At 41.8% G+C, this 20,443-nt stretch overlaps 1 protein-coding gene across 13 annotated transcripts in view; it reads right to left on the bottom strand.

Annotated features, from left to right (window-relative positions):
• The window catches only part of ptprt (protein tyrosine phosphatase receptor type T), a 345,472-nt gene that overhangs the window by 32,807 nt on the left and 292,222 nt on the right, over positions 1-20,443 (bottom strand). For all 13 annotated transcript variants that reach the window (XM_027279178.1, XM_027279180.1, XM_027279182.1 and 10 more), the window contains one exon: positions 18,082-18,169. In XM_027279178.1, the coding sequence (XP_027134979.1) occupies positions 18,082-18,169 (88 nt within the window). The remainder of the gene's footprint in view (positions 1-18,081; positions 18,170-20,443) is intronic.

The following is a 20,443-nucleotide window of genomic DNA, read 5'->3' as shown; positions in this document are numbered from 1 at the left end:
CTTCACGTTTCACAATATAACTATAATAATTTAGTAGGGTGGGGTTTTTTAATCCATTTTGAATCAAAGCTAAATATATGAGCAAGTAAATGAAGCTTTTATGTGAGCAAATCTTTTGTGTGGTCGATGACTCATGCCGTCAATTGTAAGCCATTTCCTCTGTGTTTATAGTATAGTGGGGGCTGAGGGGCAATCATTTTGTCAAGTAGGCGTTGATATTTTTTTTTTTGTGTTTTCTTAGAATGAGTTTTTACTCACGGTGGCATGAAACGGGCGTCCTGCTGAGTAAAACATTAACACGTGAGAACGTATATGTTTGCCAGCTTTCATGTTTTGAGAGACATTTTTCATTTCATTATGACTGTCATATTTTGCATCTAAGACCCAACAAAAGACTAGCACATCAAACTTTCTTTTTCTTTTTTCCATTCTTTTGTCCTCTGTGAAGTGTCTGTTGAGCCGATTTTGTAATAACGGTGCATTTTGTAATAAAACGTCCAAAATGTAATAACTTTTTCATTTCATTTGTAATAAACTGGCCCCAACGCATTTTGTAATAAATTTTGCCGCATTATGTATAAATAGTATTACATTTTGACAAGATTATTACAAAATGCACTTGCAACTTTTTTTATTTTTCTAGGAAATGTATAAACATGGTTGCATTATGTAATAAACAATTCTAAAGCATAGTTTATTTGTTTGTTAATTGTATTTTATTTTACTTTAAAGTATTTGTAAAAGCTAGGCCTATATTAGTATCACTGTATTAGCCTAGTAGCAGTACTTAGCATTACTATCAGTACCTATTCAAAGGTTGCATTAACCGAGAATATTATGTAAATTGCAGATTTTTTGCATTTGGTAATAATCTTGTCAAAATGTTAAACTTTAACAAATTTATTAACCAAAATGCGGCTTTATTACAAAAATGAAATGAAAAAGTTATTACATTTTGGACGTTTATTACAAAATGCACCGTTATTACAAAATGCGGCTCAACAATGTCTATGATGTTCTGTGTGATGAAGTCTCAATCAACCAACCAATCAGACTTTATTTGTGTTGCACCTTTCATACAAAATATGTAACACAAAGTGCTTCACACAATAAAAACCCCATCCACTCCCAATCCTCCACCCCAACACCCATCTTCCGCCCAAGCCCTCCACCACCTCCATCCAAGCAGCAGCATGTAGAGGTTAAAATGAGTAGGTCCTAAAATTGAGCCTTGGGGAACACCACAATTGATTTTATATCTATTTGATAGTCAAAAAAATCTCTACCATTAAGGTATTTGAACCAGTTAAAAACTGTGGAGTCTACCTAAAAGAACTGAATGATCTACTGTATCAAAGGCTGCAGTTAAATCAAGCAACACCAAGATACAAGGTTTATTTTTCATACATTTACAACTTTGACTAATGCCGTCTTCAGTGCTGTGATTGGACCTAAAACCAGATCAAAACTTTCCAAGTCTGTCTCTGACCCCTGCTTCTCGAGTCTTTGGGTTGGGATTGTTCGGGGAGGTTGTTCAACTTATCTCTTGAGCTAAAATCACAATTTTCAGGCACCGTGACCACCTAATGTGACATAAGGAACATTTTTTTGGTGTAGTCCAATTCCCTCTGGGGCAACCCTTCAATTCCTTTCCCAGGAATTACCCCAGACAAGTAGCAAATCTCGCTATAAGCATGAGGCAAAAACCTGCAAGAATGGTGTTGCAGTAAATCCCATATTGGCTCATCCACCAGCTCCATCTCACTTTTTTTTTTTTGCTGCTTTATGCGAACATAACTTGCTCCACTGGCACTGAGTAATATCATGATATAAATCATTAATACGGAATAGCTGCATATAATACGGAGGCTTGTAACAAATCCCCTCCTTGATTATCGTTTTCTGGGATCACCTTGAGGAGAATTATTTGTGCGGCTTCCATCAGAGTCATTTTCCAGCTCTGGCTGAGCGGCAACAATGATGGCAGCATGACTCCACTCTGCTGGTACAAGATACTGTCATCAGCTATCAGCTCACCCACACTCTTACTCACGACTCTCACACGCTCAGACCATCTCACTCTCTTTTGCACACACACACACACACACACACACACATTCCCTGCATGTAAAAACAAACACAGCAGGGGGTAGTCTGCCAGCCTTCTGCTCTTCCTCTGTCTCTCCATCTTTCTCTGTTTTCTACTTCTGATTTCTGTCACCTCTCTTTCTCCTCCTTTTCCATTTCTTTTCTTCCTCCTATTCTCGACCGATTCTGTCTGCCATACCTGCCCGCCTCCCCTCCTTCTCCTCGGTTCTTTCCCTCCCTCGTCTTACTTCATTTACCTTTTTTTCTTTCCCTCTTCCCTCCTTGCTCTCCGCCTCTCTCTCTCTCTCTCTCTCTCTCTCTCTTGCCCCATACTGTCTCGCTCCTTCAGACGGCGGTAATTACACGGGGCTAGTGTCAGGCTGTCATAACACGAGAGCCACAGATATGAGGCTGCAGGGAGGGAGGCAGGGAGGGAGGGGCCCTTTTCACTTCTCTCTGCCCAGGGAGGGGAGCTTCTAATTGGGCTAAGATGGCAGGAGGTACTGGCTTGCAAACACTGCAGATCTGGACACAGGCCACAAGTTTGAAGAGGCTGACAGTGTGTGTGTGTGTGTGAGAGAGAGAGTGACTGACTGAGGAAAGCAGAACTGAAGATTTATCTTTAATTAACGTTATATATGTGCGCGTATGTGCGTAAACAACGAATGCAGGAAGTTTGAGGAAGATTTTGATGTTATAAACACATCCTGTGTTTGAATCTTAATAACTCGTCAATTCCCAGAAGCCAGATCTGGATCAATATACTGGAATCATGTATGTTAAAGCTCGTCTCCTGGATCTGGATATGAATATAGATTTATAGAGGAGATGTGCGCACACAGGCTCATGTTGGCGTCTGCAGTACTGGAGTAACAACAAAGTCGTCAGAAGCTGTGGTGTCCAAGGGCGTCGGGTCACGAACCCATTACTCATTAATGAGCTCCATTCCTCTGCTGAGTCTCCCTCCCCTCGTAACCTTGCAACTCCCCCCACAACCCTCTTCTCTTCTCTTCTGCCTTCTCCTCTCTCTCTCTAAGTTTTGGTTTGGTTCCATTTTCTCTCTCTCTCTTTGTGTCTCATCTTCCTCCCTCCCAAGTCTTGTCATTACCCCGGCAGCCACTGTAAAAAGTTTTGTTGGGGAGAAGTTGTTAACTCGAGGGTTCCAGAAAAAGGCCAAACAAAATAGACTTCTGTGTTTTTTTTTGCTTTTTTTTTTTATCTCGCTGAGATTCGCAGGGGCAGCCGAATGCTGCAGAAAGCTGTAATTTAGAGACATCAGATCAGATTGTGTGTACTAAGAGCCGCTGCCGCACACAAATAAAACGAGAAAGGGCCACCGGCACCTAATGACCGCTGTCATACCAACAGCACACAGGAGCGGCTGTGTTAGCGGCTCTTGAAGATCAAAGGTCGTGGTGAGGCTTGAGCAAAAAATAAGACCCACATCATCGACTGAAACATCTTTAATTGGAGCAGGGGATAATCTATGGAGCTATTATGCTCTAGATCCATAAATATACTGCCCTTTTTTTTAATGCTTTATAAGGCCGGTGTCTACCTCAGATTGTTCCCGCTTTCATTTAAGTCATTTAAGAAGTACTTTAGGTTATATAATGCTGAAATCCTCCTCTGAAAACAGTGCTAATGAAATTCTTCTCCCCTGAACGGCCCAACTTGGATCATATTTGAAAATTTAAATGATCTACGACCTTTTCTGAACTATGTATTAGAGATAAAGACTTTTTTTTTTTTTTGTTTCTCCTCTGCCTCCTCAACTTTTTCTCTCCCTGAGTATCCTGGAGTTTGGGAATTGAATTCCTACAAGAGGACATTTTATTCAGGTGTATGTAACTTAACCTGATTTTAGCATAGTATCATTTTGTTATGAGACGTATTTCAAAGGTCATGACGTATCGTCACACTAAAGAGCAGCACGACAAAGCCTTTGTGGTTCATGGAAAAAGAATGTGGCAGCTGGACAAAGTAATTGCTGGGTCGTTGATATTGAAGGAAAAAAAAACTTCCTACTGCAGATATATTATGGTCATTTGAGCTATGACGTAGTTAAAGCCTCTACTTACTGCCTCTTTTTATATTCCATTGTCTTTCCAGCTGCCTGAAAAAGAGCAAGGAAGTGGAACAGAGCTTTCTGTCGGAGACAGAAGAATTTAACGCTTCAATATGCCCATTTTGTTTTATTTTACAATGCCGGAGAGAGTCTGGGGTATATAATGGACTATCATGCAGTGGCACTAATACAGACAAGATGCATGATGGGAGATTTCTGCTACTGAAATACTGTCCAACACGCCGCCTTTAGAAGTGATTTCCCTTCTTGCTTTTTTTTTTTCATTGTGAGGTTGAAGAGTTATTAGCATTTGGGGATCTAGGATAAGAAACACAATGTGGCTGCTTCCATTGTTTGTCACTCAAGGATTTAACCCTCTAGACCCCAGAGCACCATTTTGAAATCATCAAAACACTGACGATAAAGTCCTGAGCTTTGTACTGTATATTACGGAAGGCTTAAAGGGTTATTCCACCCGTTTTCCCGTGATAACGAGATAATTAATTCGATTTAGTGTAGCGATGTCAACTGCGGTCAAGTGAGCAGGCGTTCGGCTTTTCCTGATTTCAAGTGCGCCTGTATTACAGAATATATGGCAAATGCATGTAGTCCATGATACGGAGCGAGCAAACCTATTACGCCACTGTAAAATCACTTTGATTCATAATTTCTGACAAAGGTTGATACACTTGATCTCAGGACCATCCTGACTGTTCACTCACTCAGTATAAAGCATATTTACTGTATCATTTTGGAGAAATTCAGCCTCAAAGTTCATTATTTTGAATTGAAAAAGGGCATTATGTGCAATTTTTGTCAGAAATTATGGATCAAAGGGATTTTACAGTAGAGTAAATATAACAATAATAATATAAATTTGCCATCTGTAATACGGGCCCACTTGAAATCAGGAAAAGACGAACGTCTGCACACTTGACATTGCTACACTAAGTGATGTTTCCTGCAACGATTTAATACGCTAGACTATCGTTTTGTTTTCTCGAGATCTCAAATTAATTATCTCGTTATCACGGGAAAACAGGTGGAATAAAATGTATGTATGTATGACGCTTTAGGGCTTCCGTAGTATATAGTTTAGTTGTCAGAAATAACCAGTGGGTTTCCACCCGGTTTCCACCTGGTTTAAATCCAAAAATGGCTCCACAGGTAAAGTGTCCCCTATTTTACAAACTTACGAAGCTTGTGTTGTGAAGGAGATCGTGACCCGCAGTGCATAATGGAAAGTGATGACGACATTGTGTTTGAGTTAAAAGCGTTTTCAAAATCACTTAACCGCCTGTCACTACCGGAGACGGCGGCTGTTTTCCAGAGGGGAAGTTTGCCGAAGAATCGTCCAGGTCGCGGTGACTTCTACACGTGTACGTTGGACATTTTGTTCACGTCGCTGCTTGTTCTAATAAAGGAATTAGAAACACAATAGAAGGGCAATGCTGTGCACAGGCACAGCTCTCTTAAACGTCCAGATAAACAGATGGAGCTGCTATTTCACAGAGGAGCAGAGGGAAAAAAACGCTCACAATAGCAAGTTGAAACTGCTGAACAAGATGTTTTACTCTTCTTCTATCCTCGCCTCCCCTCTCATCTCCTCTCTTCTCCTCCTCCTGCTCTTCTCGCCTCCTTTTTTTTTCAGTAGCCACTAAGCAGGGATTGTGTCTGTCACAGATATACTTAATCAGTTAACTCCCTATGGAGCTCAACTCACTCACGGCATACACTCCGCTGTCAGCCCGGCTCAAGGCATTAGGGAATTTAATAGCATGTGTGATTGAGCCTAAGTGTGTGTGTGTGTGTGTGAGAGACAGAGTGGTGAAAGTGTGTTAAAGTGTGTCTTTCTTCACTTTCCTGTATGCTCCTATGTTCTGGAACATCTTTGAGATTTGTGTTTGTTGTTGTATGTTTCAAGTGATGTGTGTGTGTGTGTTCCGGTGTCAGCAGCTATGTATGAATGTGTGTGTGTGGTGCCTATGTGTTAGTTTGCATATCGGCATGCCAAGTGTGTGTGTGTGTGTGTGTGTGTGCGTGTGTGTGTGTGTTGGAGGGTATTACAGTGTGTAATAGCCTATTAAGACCAGAGCTCCCTGCAGCTGATGTGTCAAACAACTCAGGATGTTGTCTATGACGCACACACACACACAAACACACATCTCAAGATGCCGTTTCCAGCTGTTTGAAGGCTGCTGGGAGTGAAAGAGGGAGGTGGAGAGAGAGAACGAGATAAACGAGAAGGAGCAGCAGCTTCTCTGCAGTTTTTAGGTCACACAGCAAAAGTTAATCAGTGTATCGTAACACCAAAGTGAAGTGGGTTTCTCTAAGGCCATACACATGAGGAGACTACTGTACCACCACTGCTGGTTCCTGCTCTGAAGCTGGCGTTTCAATATGGGGTCTTATGGAGGCTGACCGTTCTGTAGCCAGCCTCAAGTGGCCGTTTGAGGAACTGCAGTTTTTGAACAAAGCTGACCGGATAACACACCAACAATCTTAAATATTTTCTCTGTGGTTATTTGAAATTTAGCAGAATAACACTTCACTAACATCTGCCCGATTCAAGACCTACACACTGCCTTAGACTCCAGCAAATACGGTCCTCATTTGCATAATGTCGTGTCAACTATCCGGATGTGCTTTTTGCCTTTTTTTTTTTTGTCTCAGAAGACTTTACAATCTGTACAACATACAGATTCCTGCGTTATTAGACCGTCCAGAGTCGTGTTTTCTCCAAAGGCGTTCCAGAATTGAATCTGATTTCGAGTAATTTGGCAAACAGAAATGTTGAAGAATGCTCGTTTCCATCCGCTAGAGTTGTGCAAATATTACAAGTTGGTTCAGGTGAGCAGTAGGTGACACAACCAGAAGAAGACGGCGCGACAGTATGACGTAATTAAATCTACCAGTCGACCCTCGAACAGTGGAAAAATAATTCAAAAAACCTGATGGACATAATCACACATCTCTTTGTTTAATGCATTATGTAATCGCTGATGTTTCATAGAGCATGTGGGAGAGGTGAGGAAACTGTTGGAGCGCAAACAGTCATGTGAGTCTCATCTCTCGTTAGGAGGATTTTTGTTGCCGTTATCAAACTGTGACACCTCAGAATGAGCTGATAGAAAGACGGCTTCATGGTTCGCTCGGTGCATCGCTCCCTTTGCTCTTCAGCCACTGCTTCCTTTCGAGGCTACAAAAGCAGAAATGTTTTCAGACCACGAAATGTTCACCAAAAAAAATTTCTAAAGCTAAAGAAATCTCCTTAGCCCTTCTTACAGCAAATCATCTTCATTCCCGCTGACCAATTGACTCCCTTCTCATTAGTGTCCCATTCCTGATTGTCTGAGGAACATCTTCTCTACAGTCTAGTGGCAGTTAAGTGTCCGCCTGCAGCAGGCCAGACAGAGAAGGGGAAGTCATCTGCATATAAGCTGTGGTATGATAGCACACAGCGGCTCATTAGCCATATGAGAAGTGAATTAGTCGAGCCGAGCCGAGCTCGTTCCTGCCTGTCAGACTCCCGGTAAAAACCCAGCAACCTGAAGTGAAACTGTCACGACAGCAGCCTGGTTACCACCGGAGTTTAGGGGCGCTCTCACAAGGCTACTTGAACCGGATCAGAGATACGTTAAAATCCTTCGTCTGTCGGTATCTTAGAAATGTCTGGAGAGCAGAACATCTAATTAATTCTGATTAATTCATCAACAATCTATTATCACACACTGTTAGCTCATCATTACCAGCTATCAACCAATATCCAATTATCAACCCCCTGAAGTTTTTAGGACGATAAACTATAATCACTCATAATCCTCCACTTTCTAATTAAAAAGTACAATCATCGTTGAAATCATTATTTCACCGTCTCCATCCACCACCTGATCCTTTTTTTTTTGGGGGGGGGGGTGATGATTAATAACAGTTAAAAATCAGCAGCAAACTTCTGCGTGTTATTACTGTCTTTGTTACCCCCCAGCTGCTTCTGAGGAACAATGATTAAAAGCAATCACCGTCGCCGGTATCAATAATGCCGAGGCTGGCGTTAAGAATCAGCCTCATTATCACTATTATCTGCGTGCTCGTCTCCTGCTGGGTGCTGCAACCAACACCGCTTCATCATCTGGTGGTGGGGGGGCTGCAAAGTGCAATCAGTCTTTCCTTGACAATGATTTTCTTCCTGTTTGTCTTTCCTTTTGCTGTTTCTTTTGTGTATTTACACTACAGCAACCAGGATTTCTATTCAAAGCAGAAGAGATGAAATATGGATGCCCAGTCAGCAGCCACATCAGAAAAGTGCAAGTGAAGTTTGTGGCAATAGTCGGAGAAAGAGCTTTTCCTACGACTTCATGACAAATCCATGGGTACGTAACTAGTTCCAGCAAATCCCTGTAGCCAGGTTCCAACTTTCCATGTGTACGTATATAACACTGCACTTTTAAAAATTAATACCTTCTGATACTTTGAGTAAAGGGTCATACATACATACATTTTATTCCATCCGTTTTCCCGTGACAACGAGATAGTTAATTCGAGATCTCGAGAAAACAAAACGATAGTCTAGTGTATTAAATCATTGCAGGAAACTCAGAAATTACGGATCAGAGAGATTTTACAGTAGTGTAAATATTGCACATAATGCCTTTTTTAATTCAAAATAATGAAGTTTGAGGCTGAATTTCTCCAAAACGATGCAGTAAATATGCTTTATACTGAGTGAGTGAACAGTCAGGATGGTCCTGAGATCAAGTGTACAAACCTTTGTCAGAAATTATGGATCAAAAGGATTTTATGGTGGTGTAATAGGTTTACTCACTCCGTATCATGGACTACATGCATTTGCCATACACTCTGTAATACGGGCGCACTTGAAATCATGAAAAGACGAACGTCTGCTCACTTGACCGCAGTTGACATCGCTACACTAAATGATGTTTCCTGCAATGATTTCATACAATAGACTATTGTTTTGTTTTCTCGAGATCTCAAATTAATTATGTCGTTATCACGGGAAAACGGGTGGAATAAAATATATATATGTATGACCCTTTAGGGCTTCCGTATTTGAGTACAATTTGCTCATAATCCTTCTTTGTATTGCTACGTAAAATAATGGTCACCCGGCCAGTTCTCACTCGCTTGGTCGGTAGACCTCTGCTTTAAAATCAAACACTGCAAGAACCCCTCTAGCATGTAGCGTCTGGCTGCACCTGGAGCTTAAAGGTCTGATTTGTCATGGAAGTAAGGTGCTGTTGTATAAAAAGTAAGAAAGTAGATAGATGGAGGGGTCAAACAAACACAGGACGAATGGGGGACCACCAACTGTAAATGGAAGTTAACTGGCGATCTACTCATGAAGTCGTTTTTGTAACCAAATGTTGACCATGAAGCTTCATGCTGAGCGCCTGGACGCTGCATATTTATACTTCTATCTTGACATGAAGCCAGAGTCGTACGTACGGCGTCAGAGTCTGAAGCGAATGCGTGCTGACCACATGGCGAGAACATATGGTGTCACCTCGTTCAGAAAATCCTTACTGGATAAAAAACTATGCAGGACTGCACTAAATTTACTGACAGTGTTTAGGTCTCTTGCCCATCTGTTTCAGTACGCTCTTCACCTTTTAATTATTCAGCGATACAGATTTTTTTCATAATGAGAAAGTGCATTTTGCAAAACGTTCGCCGTGAGAAAAGAGAGAATTAAGTTAGCGAAAGAAAAGTCGACAGATTCTTCCTATGTAGCAGCACTGCTGCACTGCTCCGAGCAATCAAGTGCAAACTCCACCGCTGTGATCTGTACGAGTGTGTGTGTGTGTACACAGTGTGTGTGTGTGAGTGTGTGTGTGTGTGTGTACACAGTGTGTATACAGTGTGTGTGTGTGAGTGTGTATGCAGAATGCAGGTATATGACTTTCTTATTAACTGGATGTGTGTGTGTTCTTATTACCAAGTGTTTATTTCTGGATGTGTGGTGTGTGTGTGTGTGTGTGTGTGCGCGTGCGTGCGTGCGTGTGTGTGTGTGTGTGTGTGTGTGTGTATGTGTGACAGCTTGGTGGATGCTGATGTTTGTTGTGGTTCTCTGGTCAAACACTTCAGAGGAGTCGTTGGCGTTCTGACTTCAGAGCAGCTCGGCAGACGTGTTGAGAATCAGCGCCAGAGAGGATAAGAAAGGAGGGGGAGTCAGCTGCATTATGAAGCACACATACACACACACACACACACACACACACACACACACACACACACACACACACACACAAGCACTCATCAGTCATACACATGCACAAACACACACAGGGTTAAACTTGCTTTCTTATTTGTTTCTTTGTTTGTCACTCTCTCTCTCTCACACACACACACACACACACACACACACACACACCCTCCGCTGTAATGAGAAGCAACATGACACAGGAGGAGATACTGATTACAGCAGAGATGCTTGGAGGTGTAACACTGGGTGAAGGGTGTGTGTACAGTAGTAACACCGCCTGGCAAAGACTGACAGCCGGTGCAATGATTTCCATTCACCTGAACACTGGTACACATTAGTGAACGGAAAGAGGGCTTTGGGGTGAGTTTGTGCATGTGCATTAGAGAGACAAAGACAAAGGAAGGAAGAAATTCAAGACAGAGAAGAGTAGAGGAGGGGAAGAAGTAGTGACGTAACAGGGAGCTCAAAGAAATGAAGGAAAAGATGAAAAGGAAAAGAAAGGAGAGAGGTAGGACAGAGTGACAGGTGCAATAAAAAACAGGTCCGGTGAATAGATTAAGTTCAGAAAGGAAGTCTGAGAGATGAAGAGAGGGGAGGAAAGACAGAAAGAGGGTGACAGGAGAGAGATGACAAATCAGAAAGGGGAGAGAAGATAAAAGAAAAATACAAGAGGAGAGAAAGAGCACGCAGTGGCATGGAGACCGAATGAAGTCGACTTTCACCTCGATTGCATGAGGTTAGTGTTGAATCTATGCAAATAACCAGTGCATTAACTGTACATTAGTACTCGGCTGTCTGTGTGTGTGTGTGTGTGTGTTTACATGAATTCTCCGACTCTTTATTGATTAATCTCAAATTCTCATTACTAGAAAATCAGGTAGTTTTTTCCTGCTTCCCTCCGCAAACCTCTCCTTTCCTTCTCATCTGTGCAGGTTAGGAAAGAAAAGTCGAACATCTCGGGGATAAACAAGAATTTTTCAAAACTCGCGGAGACGTCTCCTCGTGTCAATTTGTGTAGCCAAGAGCTAACCCGCGTGTTTTCCGCTGCTCGTGTTTACTCTATAGATAACTGTAGGAAGTAAAACATAATGAGAGGCAGAGGAAGAGCGTGGAGGCAACAGGGGGAAGACAGAGAAGTAAGAAAATAAAGTTCAGTGACTAATGAAGACAGACAGGCACCTGATTCTCAAACAGCCCTAACCCAAACAAACTAATAATGTTTTATAGAAGCTATTTCTTGCAGCCAAGTTTTTGAGTTTTCAACCGGCTCCTCGTGGGGAGAGGAAAGGTGCAGCAGTTTTTGCTCAAGCATGCAGAAGAAGAATGCGTAACAGAGAAGCGAGTCTATCTGTATATCAGGGAAGGCAACATGGAATCGAAATTCTCTCGAGTTGATTGACTTTAAGACATTAAAACAACGTCGGAGAGAAATATGTTCTGTTCGGTGAAAATCCCTTTGATTCTTCTGAAGTTCATTGTGCAGGATTCCAGGTGATGGGAAGAAAAAAAAAGAAGCAGTATGAAGAAATCAATGAGCAAATCAATGACGATTACAAATGTGCAGGCCAGACAGGTTTCTGAATGATACATTAAGTAAACACTGCGGCGACTTCAGACTCTGTGTTTATTCTTTCTACACAGCACGAAAGAAAAGAAACTCGGCGCTGACTTCTTCTCGATCGTAAGAAAAGTAGAGAATAAGAATAAAACACCATCTACAGACCTTTTCCATGAGAAACCAACAGATGAAATACGTGACTGTATTTTTCCGCTCTGTTTTAAATCAGAACATTTCAGATTAAAGTCAAACCCTTCGGTTGTGCCCACAACAATCAACCCACGGCAAGATGTTGGCTTCTCTCACCACTCAGGTAGAATATGAAGACTTTTTTTTTTTACGCCTACGCAACGTCAGTTTACCAAACAACTCTTTTTTACGCCATCGTGGTTAACACGCTCATGCTGGCAACCCATAAACACATCTACATCAAAATCATGCAGATTTTGATGTAGACAGGTTCAGTCTTTAACACTGTATTTGTCGTTGTGGGGCAGTGCTCCGTCCATCCGACAGTCCAATTAAATCACATGATTTGAATGTCCTGCATAGATTTTAACTTTGGTGAATGTTGCACCATTCGCTTTTTTTAACCTCCAACAGCAACATTTTGCAGACAGATAGAGGAGTCAGTTGCTTCGGGACAAAGGTTAGAGGCAGGAAAAAAACAAACATCTAGCTTCCACAAATATAGAAACAAATCATGTTTTCTTCTTTTGTTGTATCTACTTATTCAGTCGCCTTGACACACAGAGTATCACTTTGGTTTCGTTTAGAGCCTGACAGAGAGAATGAACACAGGCAGAAACACTGGAGGTGTGACAGAGGGTTTGTCTTGTTCATTACAGTGCTGCAGAAGAATATTCAGGTAAACACATATATACTTCAGCACATGCACACGGATTAACTAACACAATAACATGCATGAATAAACATACAGATATGATGTGTAGGAGTGCACATGAAGACCAGTATAGAACAAGAACACATAAAAACACACATGAACGCACACACACACACTCAGTGAGTTATGGACAAGCACGCATCCGCCCTCTTTGCACATATGTAAATGCGCGCCAATAAATTGTGTTTATTTTGAAGGCATGCTTCTGTTGAATTATAAATGACCATATGGGAAGGTCGTTCTATGAACTGAGGGCTGAGAAGAAGAAGAAGAAGAAGAAAAAAGTGAGTGAGAAGAAGAAGTGAAAGGCGGAGAGGCTTGAAGAAACAGAAGCAGACAGATGCCTTTAATGAGGAAACACTACGGCGCTTTGCCTCAATCCAGACACTGTCAGAGGTAATCAGATGGGACGAATGGATGGATAGAGAGGAAAGGAGAGGAAGGAGGGAAAGGAAAGGTGAGAAAAATGTAAGAGGAAAAGAGTGGCGTGCGCGGGGGGGAGACTTAAAGTGAAGAAGAATAGAGGTTAAAAATTTAAGAAGAGGGGCAGCTGAGATGAAAAGATGACAGTGAGAGAAAAGGAGAGGGAGGTGGAGAACAGGAGAGATCAAGGGATGAGAGGTGAGGTAAGGATATGGGAGAAAAAGGAGAAAGAAAAATAAGATTGTAGAGAACAGGAGGGTAACAGAGATGAAAAGCGGGTGAAAAAAAAAGAAAGGGAGAAGAGTAAAAGTGCAAACAAGTTGGGAGTGGAAGTGAGGAAGGAGGAGGAGGAGGAGGAGGAGGAGGGGAGGCTGTGAGGAGATGGGAGGACAGGCTGGTTGGTAGATTAACATTTATTCAGTGCGCTGAAGGGATTTCAAACATGGCATCCACCGTTTGTGTTTGGCAGATGGCCGGAGGAAGAGTGTGTTAACACTTCAACTCAAATCAACCCTTTCTCAGAGGGAGGGAGAGAGAGAGAGAGAGAGAGAGAGAGAGGGAGAGAGAGAGGTATATGTGCTATAAAGAGACAGATGAACGTGACAGAGAAGTCACAGAAAGTCCTCACAAAGATGGAAAGATGATCACAGCTGTCTCTGAGGGGATTCTTTTCGGGTCAGAACTTTGGTGTTTGTTTAAGCCTCGCAAAGCCGGGCCTCAAGTTTAACTCCCCCTTGTCGTGGTCTGCCTCGGCTCACTGAGCATTTGCTGGTGTTAGAGGTGCCGTCGGTGGATAAAGACCAAAAAACGACTTTTCAGGCGACTAGATCAGACTTTAACCGGTAAACACAGACTTCATTTGAACCTCCTCTTCCACTTCTTCTGTAGGACTTAAACACGAACCTTCTTTCCTGCTGCCACGTATGCTGCTTCTGTTCTTTTTCAAACTGGAGAACTGTGTCGGACGTTCAGGAAACATGAAATTGCTCCTTAACTGTCACTGAAAATGGTTACTGTGTCAGCTTGAAGCGGAAAATAGGTCATGATAGGTCGATGATTGCCACTCTCTTTCTTTCTGTACAGACTAGTTTTATCCTTTGGTTAGTCCATGTAGCTACATTTCACATTGTGTGTCATTATCCTTTAATAAACGCTCATGTACGAACACGCAGGACTGTTTAAGAGTGATCGCTGCCAGCCTCTCCTACGCTGAACATCAAGTCCTTCAAACTACTAGCTTCTTGATATGGTAATCGCAGTAACTGTTAATTAAAATATTAATCAGGACTCCAAATTAATAGGTTAATGTATTTTATGAGACTGAGATCAATTAATTAGTGACGAGTGCCCACGACGCGAGTCAACTATTGTTCTTCTGCGTGTTTCATGGCAATATTATTATTCATCTTCCGCCCTTTTTCGTCATTTAATGCGGTCCACAGCGATGAGAGGACCCCAACAAATTATATATCAAAATGTGCGTTTTCATCCCGAATCAAGTGCTATTACTTTTCTAAGAGATATAGAAAAATTTCTCATAGGAATGAATGGGAAAATCAGAAAAAAATAATAATTCGGGAGACATTTTCAACAATAAACTGCTCTGGCATACTTTCACAGAGAGACTTCATTTAAACTTTAAAATGTAGGTACTCTCGCCTTCTCTTCAGGGATTCACTCCACTCATCGACAGCTTTTACCGTTTTTAAACTATCAAGGCTTAAAGTTGAGCAGGTTTTTACTCAGATTTCTGGGTTTATAATGGATGTGTATTGCGCGGAATGTTTGAGCTAGAGTGGATGACATCTTCAGCTAGAGTGAGGAGCAGAGAGAAAAATCAGTGAAAAAATAAAACGTATTCGACTACCGTGGCCTCAAATGCCCCACTACAGACATGATTTATACATAGAAACGTAGGAAAATTTGTCTTCTCACTCACATTCGTCTGCTAAAGCTGTCAGCCTTATAGTTTTGGCGTAACACACAAAGATGCGCCACCAACACCCATCCACAGCCCCATAGACTGCCATGTTAAAAAGGCGGGAACATTTCTGGAGGAAAGCAGAAGTAACGCTTCTTTGAATCGCTCTAAAGGTCACATTTCTTCACTTTATCAACACAAAATAACTATGTAGACGTTCAGGAAGGGCTCAGGATGCTCCCAGTGATTTCGGTTCAATGATTGGAAATACGGTTTGGCCAGAAATCCTTCCTGTTCGAGGGGTGGTCTCAGCATTTTCTCTCTCTCTCTGTCAGCATTTCCAACTGACATTCTAACAGGTGCAGTAACTGCTCTGCTGATTAGGGCCGGCAGTTGGTCCTGGTTGCTTGGCAACATCAAGCCTGCCTGAAGGAGGAGAGGGGGTTGGGGCTATTTTCAAAATAAGATTCCCTTCAAAATAAGACTTTACTCATTGTAGTAAAGACATGATAATTGCTAACATTAGCGGCTAATGCTAGAATTACTGGCTAGCGCTAGATACTCATGTGTGTAAATAAACATGTTAGAAATTACTATTTGAGGTGTGCTTTTTGAATACAGACCCCCGGCAACAGCCCACTCGTCACTCTCAAAATTTCTGTGGGAATTTTCTAGTTGCCTATCATGTTCTCTTCTTTAAGGGTGGTGTCCAGAGAAATTTTCATATAAATGAACATTATCATTTATGATTATCTCTGAAAATTAAAGTATTGCACCTACACAGTGTGCTGCCTCTTTAAACCACGAGGAATCCACAATAACAATCTCACTAATAAATATAAAGTAGAATTATTACCTCTCTTCCCCGCAAAAAGGGAAATATGAGTTTTGTAAAAGTAGAATTTATGTCGGAGCTGTTTCATTGGATCACATTAGACTGTACAGGTTATATACTGTATATAAAGTGAATATACATTGTCATATTGTCACATTTTAGTGGATCAATATAACTTCATCTCTATCGTACATTTAAGTTACAGCATAGTCACCTCTGTAAATGTTGAGTGCTGTATAAATAATAATATGGGGAACATCGTCTCATGTGCAGAACTCTGCAGCTTGTGTGTAAAAGAGAATTTATGGTATTATGTGGCATCAGGAACAGAAGGTAAATCCATTTACTTCAAAAGGGGAATTAAAGTTCAACCTGACTGAAGAAAAAAAAAAATCACAGATGACCTTTTTACCCATATTTAAAGTTCTAGCTGCAGCCGCCCGGTCTGCCTGTCTCACCACATTTTCTTGTTCTAATAAAGACAGCGCACAAAGTCATCTCCCCGGGGGCCTTTTAAAACATTTTCTCAGGAAAATGAGCCTTTGTACAATCACAGGAAGCAAGATGGACAGTTTCCATTACCAGGTCCTTGTAATTAAAGGATTTGTACTAATAGCAAATTTATCATAATTCCTGTTGGCTATCAAGCCCTTGACAGGCTATTTCATTTCAGCGCAATGTTTCATTTTAAAGCCTTCAGGTTAGTGCAGTGTCTTTGCCGTGACATCTAAACCCTTGTAATGAGACGTGCATGGATCCGTGCGTGAGAACACACAAGCGCAATCCTCCGGATCGTACTCATACATGCATGTGGGTCTAACGCCGTAGACACCAATACCAAAACGCATACACATCCCTAAGCCATTGAATAACACTTCAAACAAACAATCCGCTGCTATTGTCCTGTCTAATAGAGGCCCGAGGTCGGCTTGAACAAGATAACAAGCACCCAGAACGTACGAATCAGCCGGACGTCACGAGTGCACGTGAAATCACAGCAAACGCTCGACACAGTGTCACATTCACATGCTAATTCACATTTTAATGGCCAAACACAACGAACGCGCGCTCGTGCTGCTGCTCACTCCGCACATCATTACAGAAACCTGTCTTTCCTCCACACTGAAGCTTCGTTTTCGTTGCATAAAGTAGAGACTGCAGGCTTTGATCATCAAATCCCTCTGCTAACTGGAAGATATTTTTCTTGCCATAGTATTTCCTGTGTGAGACTTAAGAGAAGTTTAGGGAATTAGTTTGAATGGTGTTTGATATTACATTCGAAAAAAAGAAGGGATCTCATTAAATATGCATGTGTCTTATCCTATTTTCTATTAAACACATTGTTTTTTTTTGCTTTGATGGAACTGGTCTAGTGTCGAGCTGTCATCTCCTAAAGAAAAGTTCTGCGAGCATGTTTGTCCATACCGATTCATCTATCAGAGACTGCTCTGCTGGCATCTGGCTCTCAGCGGGTGCTCACGTCAACAGTAGGACACGCCCAGAGCTGGAGGGAGTCGGTCGGTGACTCGTTGAAGGACGGTTCAGCAGGGCAGATGGTTCCCAGCACAGAGGTTTGGACCTGTGTCCTCCAGTGGAAGGGAGGTCTCGTTACCCATGACCTCAGCATGTTGTATTAGACCAGCAGTAACTTGTTTCTCCTCGATAATAAGTACAGTGAGTTTGTATGGACAGACAACTCTCCCTTACCCCTCACATTAAGGGATATGTGTACATACATACGTGTGACAACTTTTGATTTGAATCAGAAAATATACAAATAAAGTAACTCAAGTATATGATTCTCGAGTTTTCAGAAAAATTGCATCAAATGGAAGGGGAAAAAAAATGTAGTTGCACCAACTTAATCAGTCCAAAGCAAAAACAGACCGGACCAACAGGTCCTAAAATAAATGACTGAACCAACCCAGACTGAACTAAAACCGCATCAAGCCTCGCCGAGCTAAACTAAACTTGTTACTGAGCTAAATGAAATCGATACCACAATCGCATTCAGCAAAAGCTCCCGCAGGAGCAGTCCATCTATGTCATGGCAGTACTCACAAGCGATGATGTTGCCGTAGCGGTTCTTGTTGCGGTTCTCGTCCTTCTTGGCCGTTTCCCAGGGCGCCGTCTGTCCCTCTGCCAGGGCCTGAACATACACATGCACACACACACACACACACAGAAATTGGTTCATAATGAAGTATGAATGCACAGAAATATGCATGCACATATGGCCCGATGCCCTGAGCTTGTACGCTGACACATGGGCGGCCAGAAGTTAAAACATTACCATGAATATTAATGAAAAGACAAATCAGCTGATGGTTTGCGACAGACCATACTCTCTACCACCCGGGGCATCGAGGCATGGTATGGCAGAAACATAACAGAGCTCAGAGTTTTCAGACAAAAGCAAAGCAGGTCACATGTGATTCAACTTCCAACACTAAAACAACTAAATAAAAGAAGACTTTGTTTTTAAAAAAATCCCCAATGTAGAAATGATTGTTTCATTTTTTTACACACATAGGTTAGAAACACAATCCCACGTCCTGGGGACAGTTAGAAGTTTGGTGTTTGGTGTTGTGCCCAGGATGTTGGACTCTTTTGTGATTTCTTACTGACATTTGAATAAACATTTTCTTCCTTCCATCTTCTACAAGTGGCAGAAAGCATTTCAAACATTCAAATTAGGATTAAATTATGAGCTATTGTTGTAAACTGCAAAGTATTGAACTGAAGTTTGAAGTTTTTCAGAGTGTATTAATGTTAGTCCATTGGCAAAGCAATGCTAAAAACAGCTAGAGGTCACTTCAGGCCACTTCTCCTCTACGGAGACAGCAGAACGCTCCGCTTGCCTCATTCATTGTTGGTCTCCCTGATAATCTGCTTTAAAAAATGTTTAAAAGAAGTGCTGCTGAATATCCAGAATGTCACACCTTCCAGATAGTGTGTGCAGACAGCACAGAAGTCATGGGTAGAAATATTCAAATGGCAGAACTCCCAGTCCGAGTCAGGTCAGTTCGTCCCGGGCCAGGTAACTCATTTCAACTCTGGGATACTTAGAATGGAAACATGACCTTCTTTCAGCTTCATTGGCGGATGATATTGCATTTTTTTTATTTCCTACGCTGAACTGAAAAGCAACCAGCAGCAAAGAGCAACTTGACAATGGATGAAACAAAACACATTCCTGCACGTTTGAAGCTAAAAAAAAAAAAAAAGTTCAGGCAGACGCTACAGAAAGAAAAGTTTGGGTTCACTGGTCGCTTGGTTCGGTCTGAAAGAGAATATTCTGTCAGTCCTTTGTTGGAGGAGAGAAGACAGATTGTCCTGTCTCCCTGCTGTGATGCTGGCCTGCGTGGCAAAGCCTTACAAACACAGCAAGGACAAAATGTGCATGTGTGTGCGTTTATGTGTGTGTGTGTTTATGTGTGTGTGTGTTTATGTGTGTGTGTTTATGTGTGTGTGTTTATGTGTGTGTATGCATGGACTTTATGTGCAGTGAAACAAAACACACATATACAGTACAAATTCCCCGATACACACGTTTGGCTGTAGATAAGAACGTAGTACAGTTTGGCATGCAGTGTGTGTGTGTGTGTGTGTATGTATGTATGTGTGTGTGTGTGTGTGTGTGTGTGTGTGTGTGTCAAGCTTGTGCTAAGCAACCAAACCCCAACTCTCAAAGGTCGCCATATGGACACTGAACTATTTTAGAACAACCATTCTAACACACTGGACGAGGTCTCACACACACACACACACACACACACACACACACACACACACACACACACACACACACACACACACACACAGACAGACAGACACACACACACCCTATAGGGATGGGTGAACAGTCCTTTTTGAGTCCATTAATGGCTTAAGAAGACCAGACAACAGCTTTCACTTTCAGACAGTGATATGACCTACATACACACACACACACACACACACACACACACACACACACACTATACTATACAAATGCACTGTGACAGAAACAGACACCTAAACTTATCGCTCAGTCAAGCAGAAAATGGATTCTTTTAAAGTGGCATATGGGCCCTGAGAGTGTGTGTGTGTGTGTGTGTGTGTGTGGACTATATGTGTGTATTTTCATACAAAAAAGAAAAAAACAAAGCAGAAAGTTTTTTTTGTTTGTTTTTTTTCTGGGACATTTCAGGTCGGAGGCGTCTGTAGGAGGCTTATGCATACATGCATGTGTATGTGTGTGTGTGTGTACGTGTGTGTGTGTGCACATTTGCATAAGGTGTGGGTTGGCTGCCCAAAAAATAAATAAATAAAACCCAAGACGGTAATCAAGCTCCTCTCATCTGAATTCAGACACATTTTGAGATTAATAATATTCGATATACTGTATAAAAACACACAGCGTGGTGGGTGGAGAGAGGAC

This window comes from Larimichthys crocea, chromosome VI (assembly GCF_000972845.2).
Source record: "Larimichthys crocea isolate SSNF chromosome VI, L_crocea_2.0, whole genome shotgun sequence".
In the NCBI taxonomy this organism is placed as follows: Eukaryota; Metazoa; Chordata; class Actinopteri; family Sciaenidae; genus Larimichthys; species Larimichthys crocea.
Note: the sequence above shows the minus strand (reverse complement) of the source record. Positions and strands in the feature narration are given on the sequence as shown.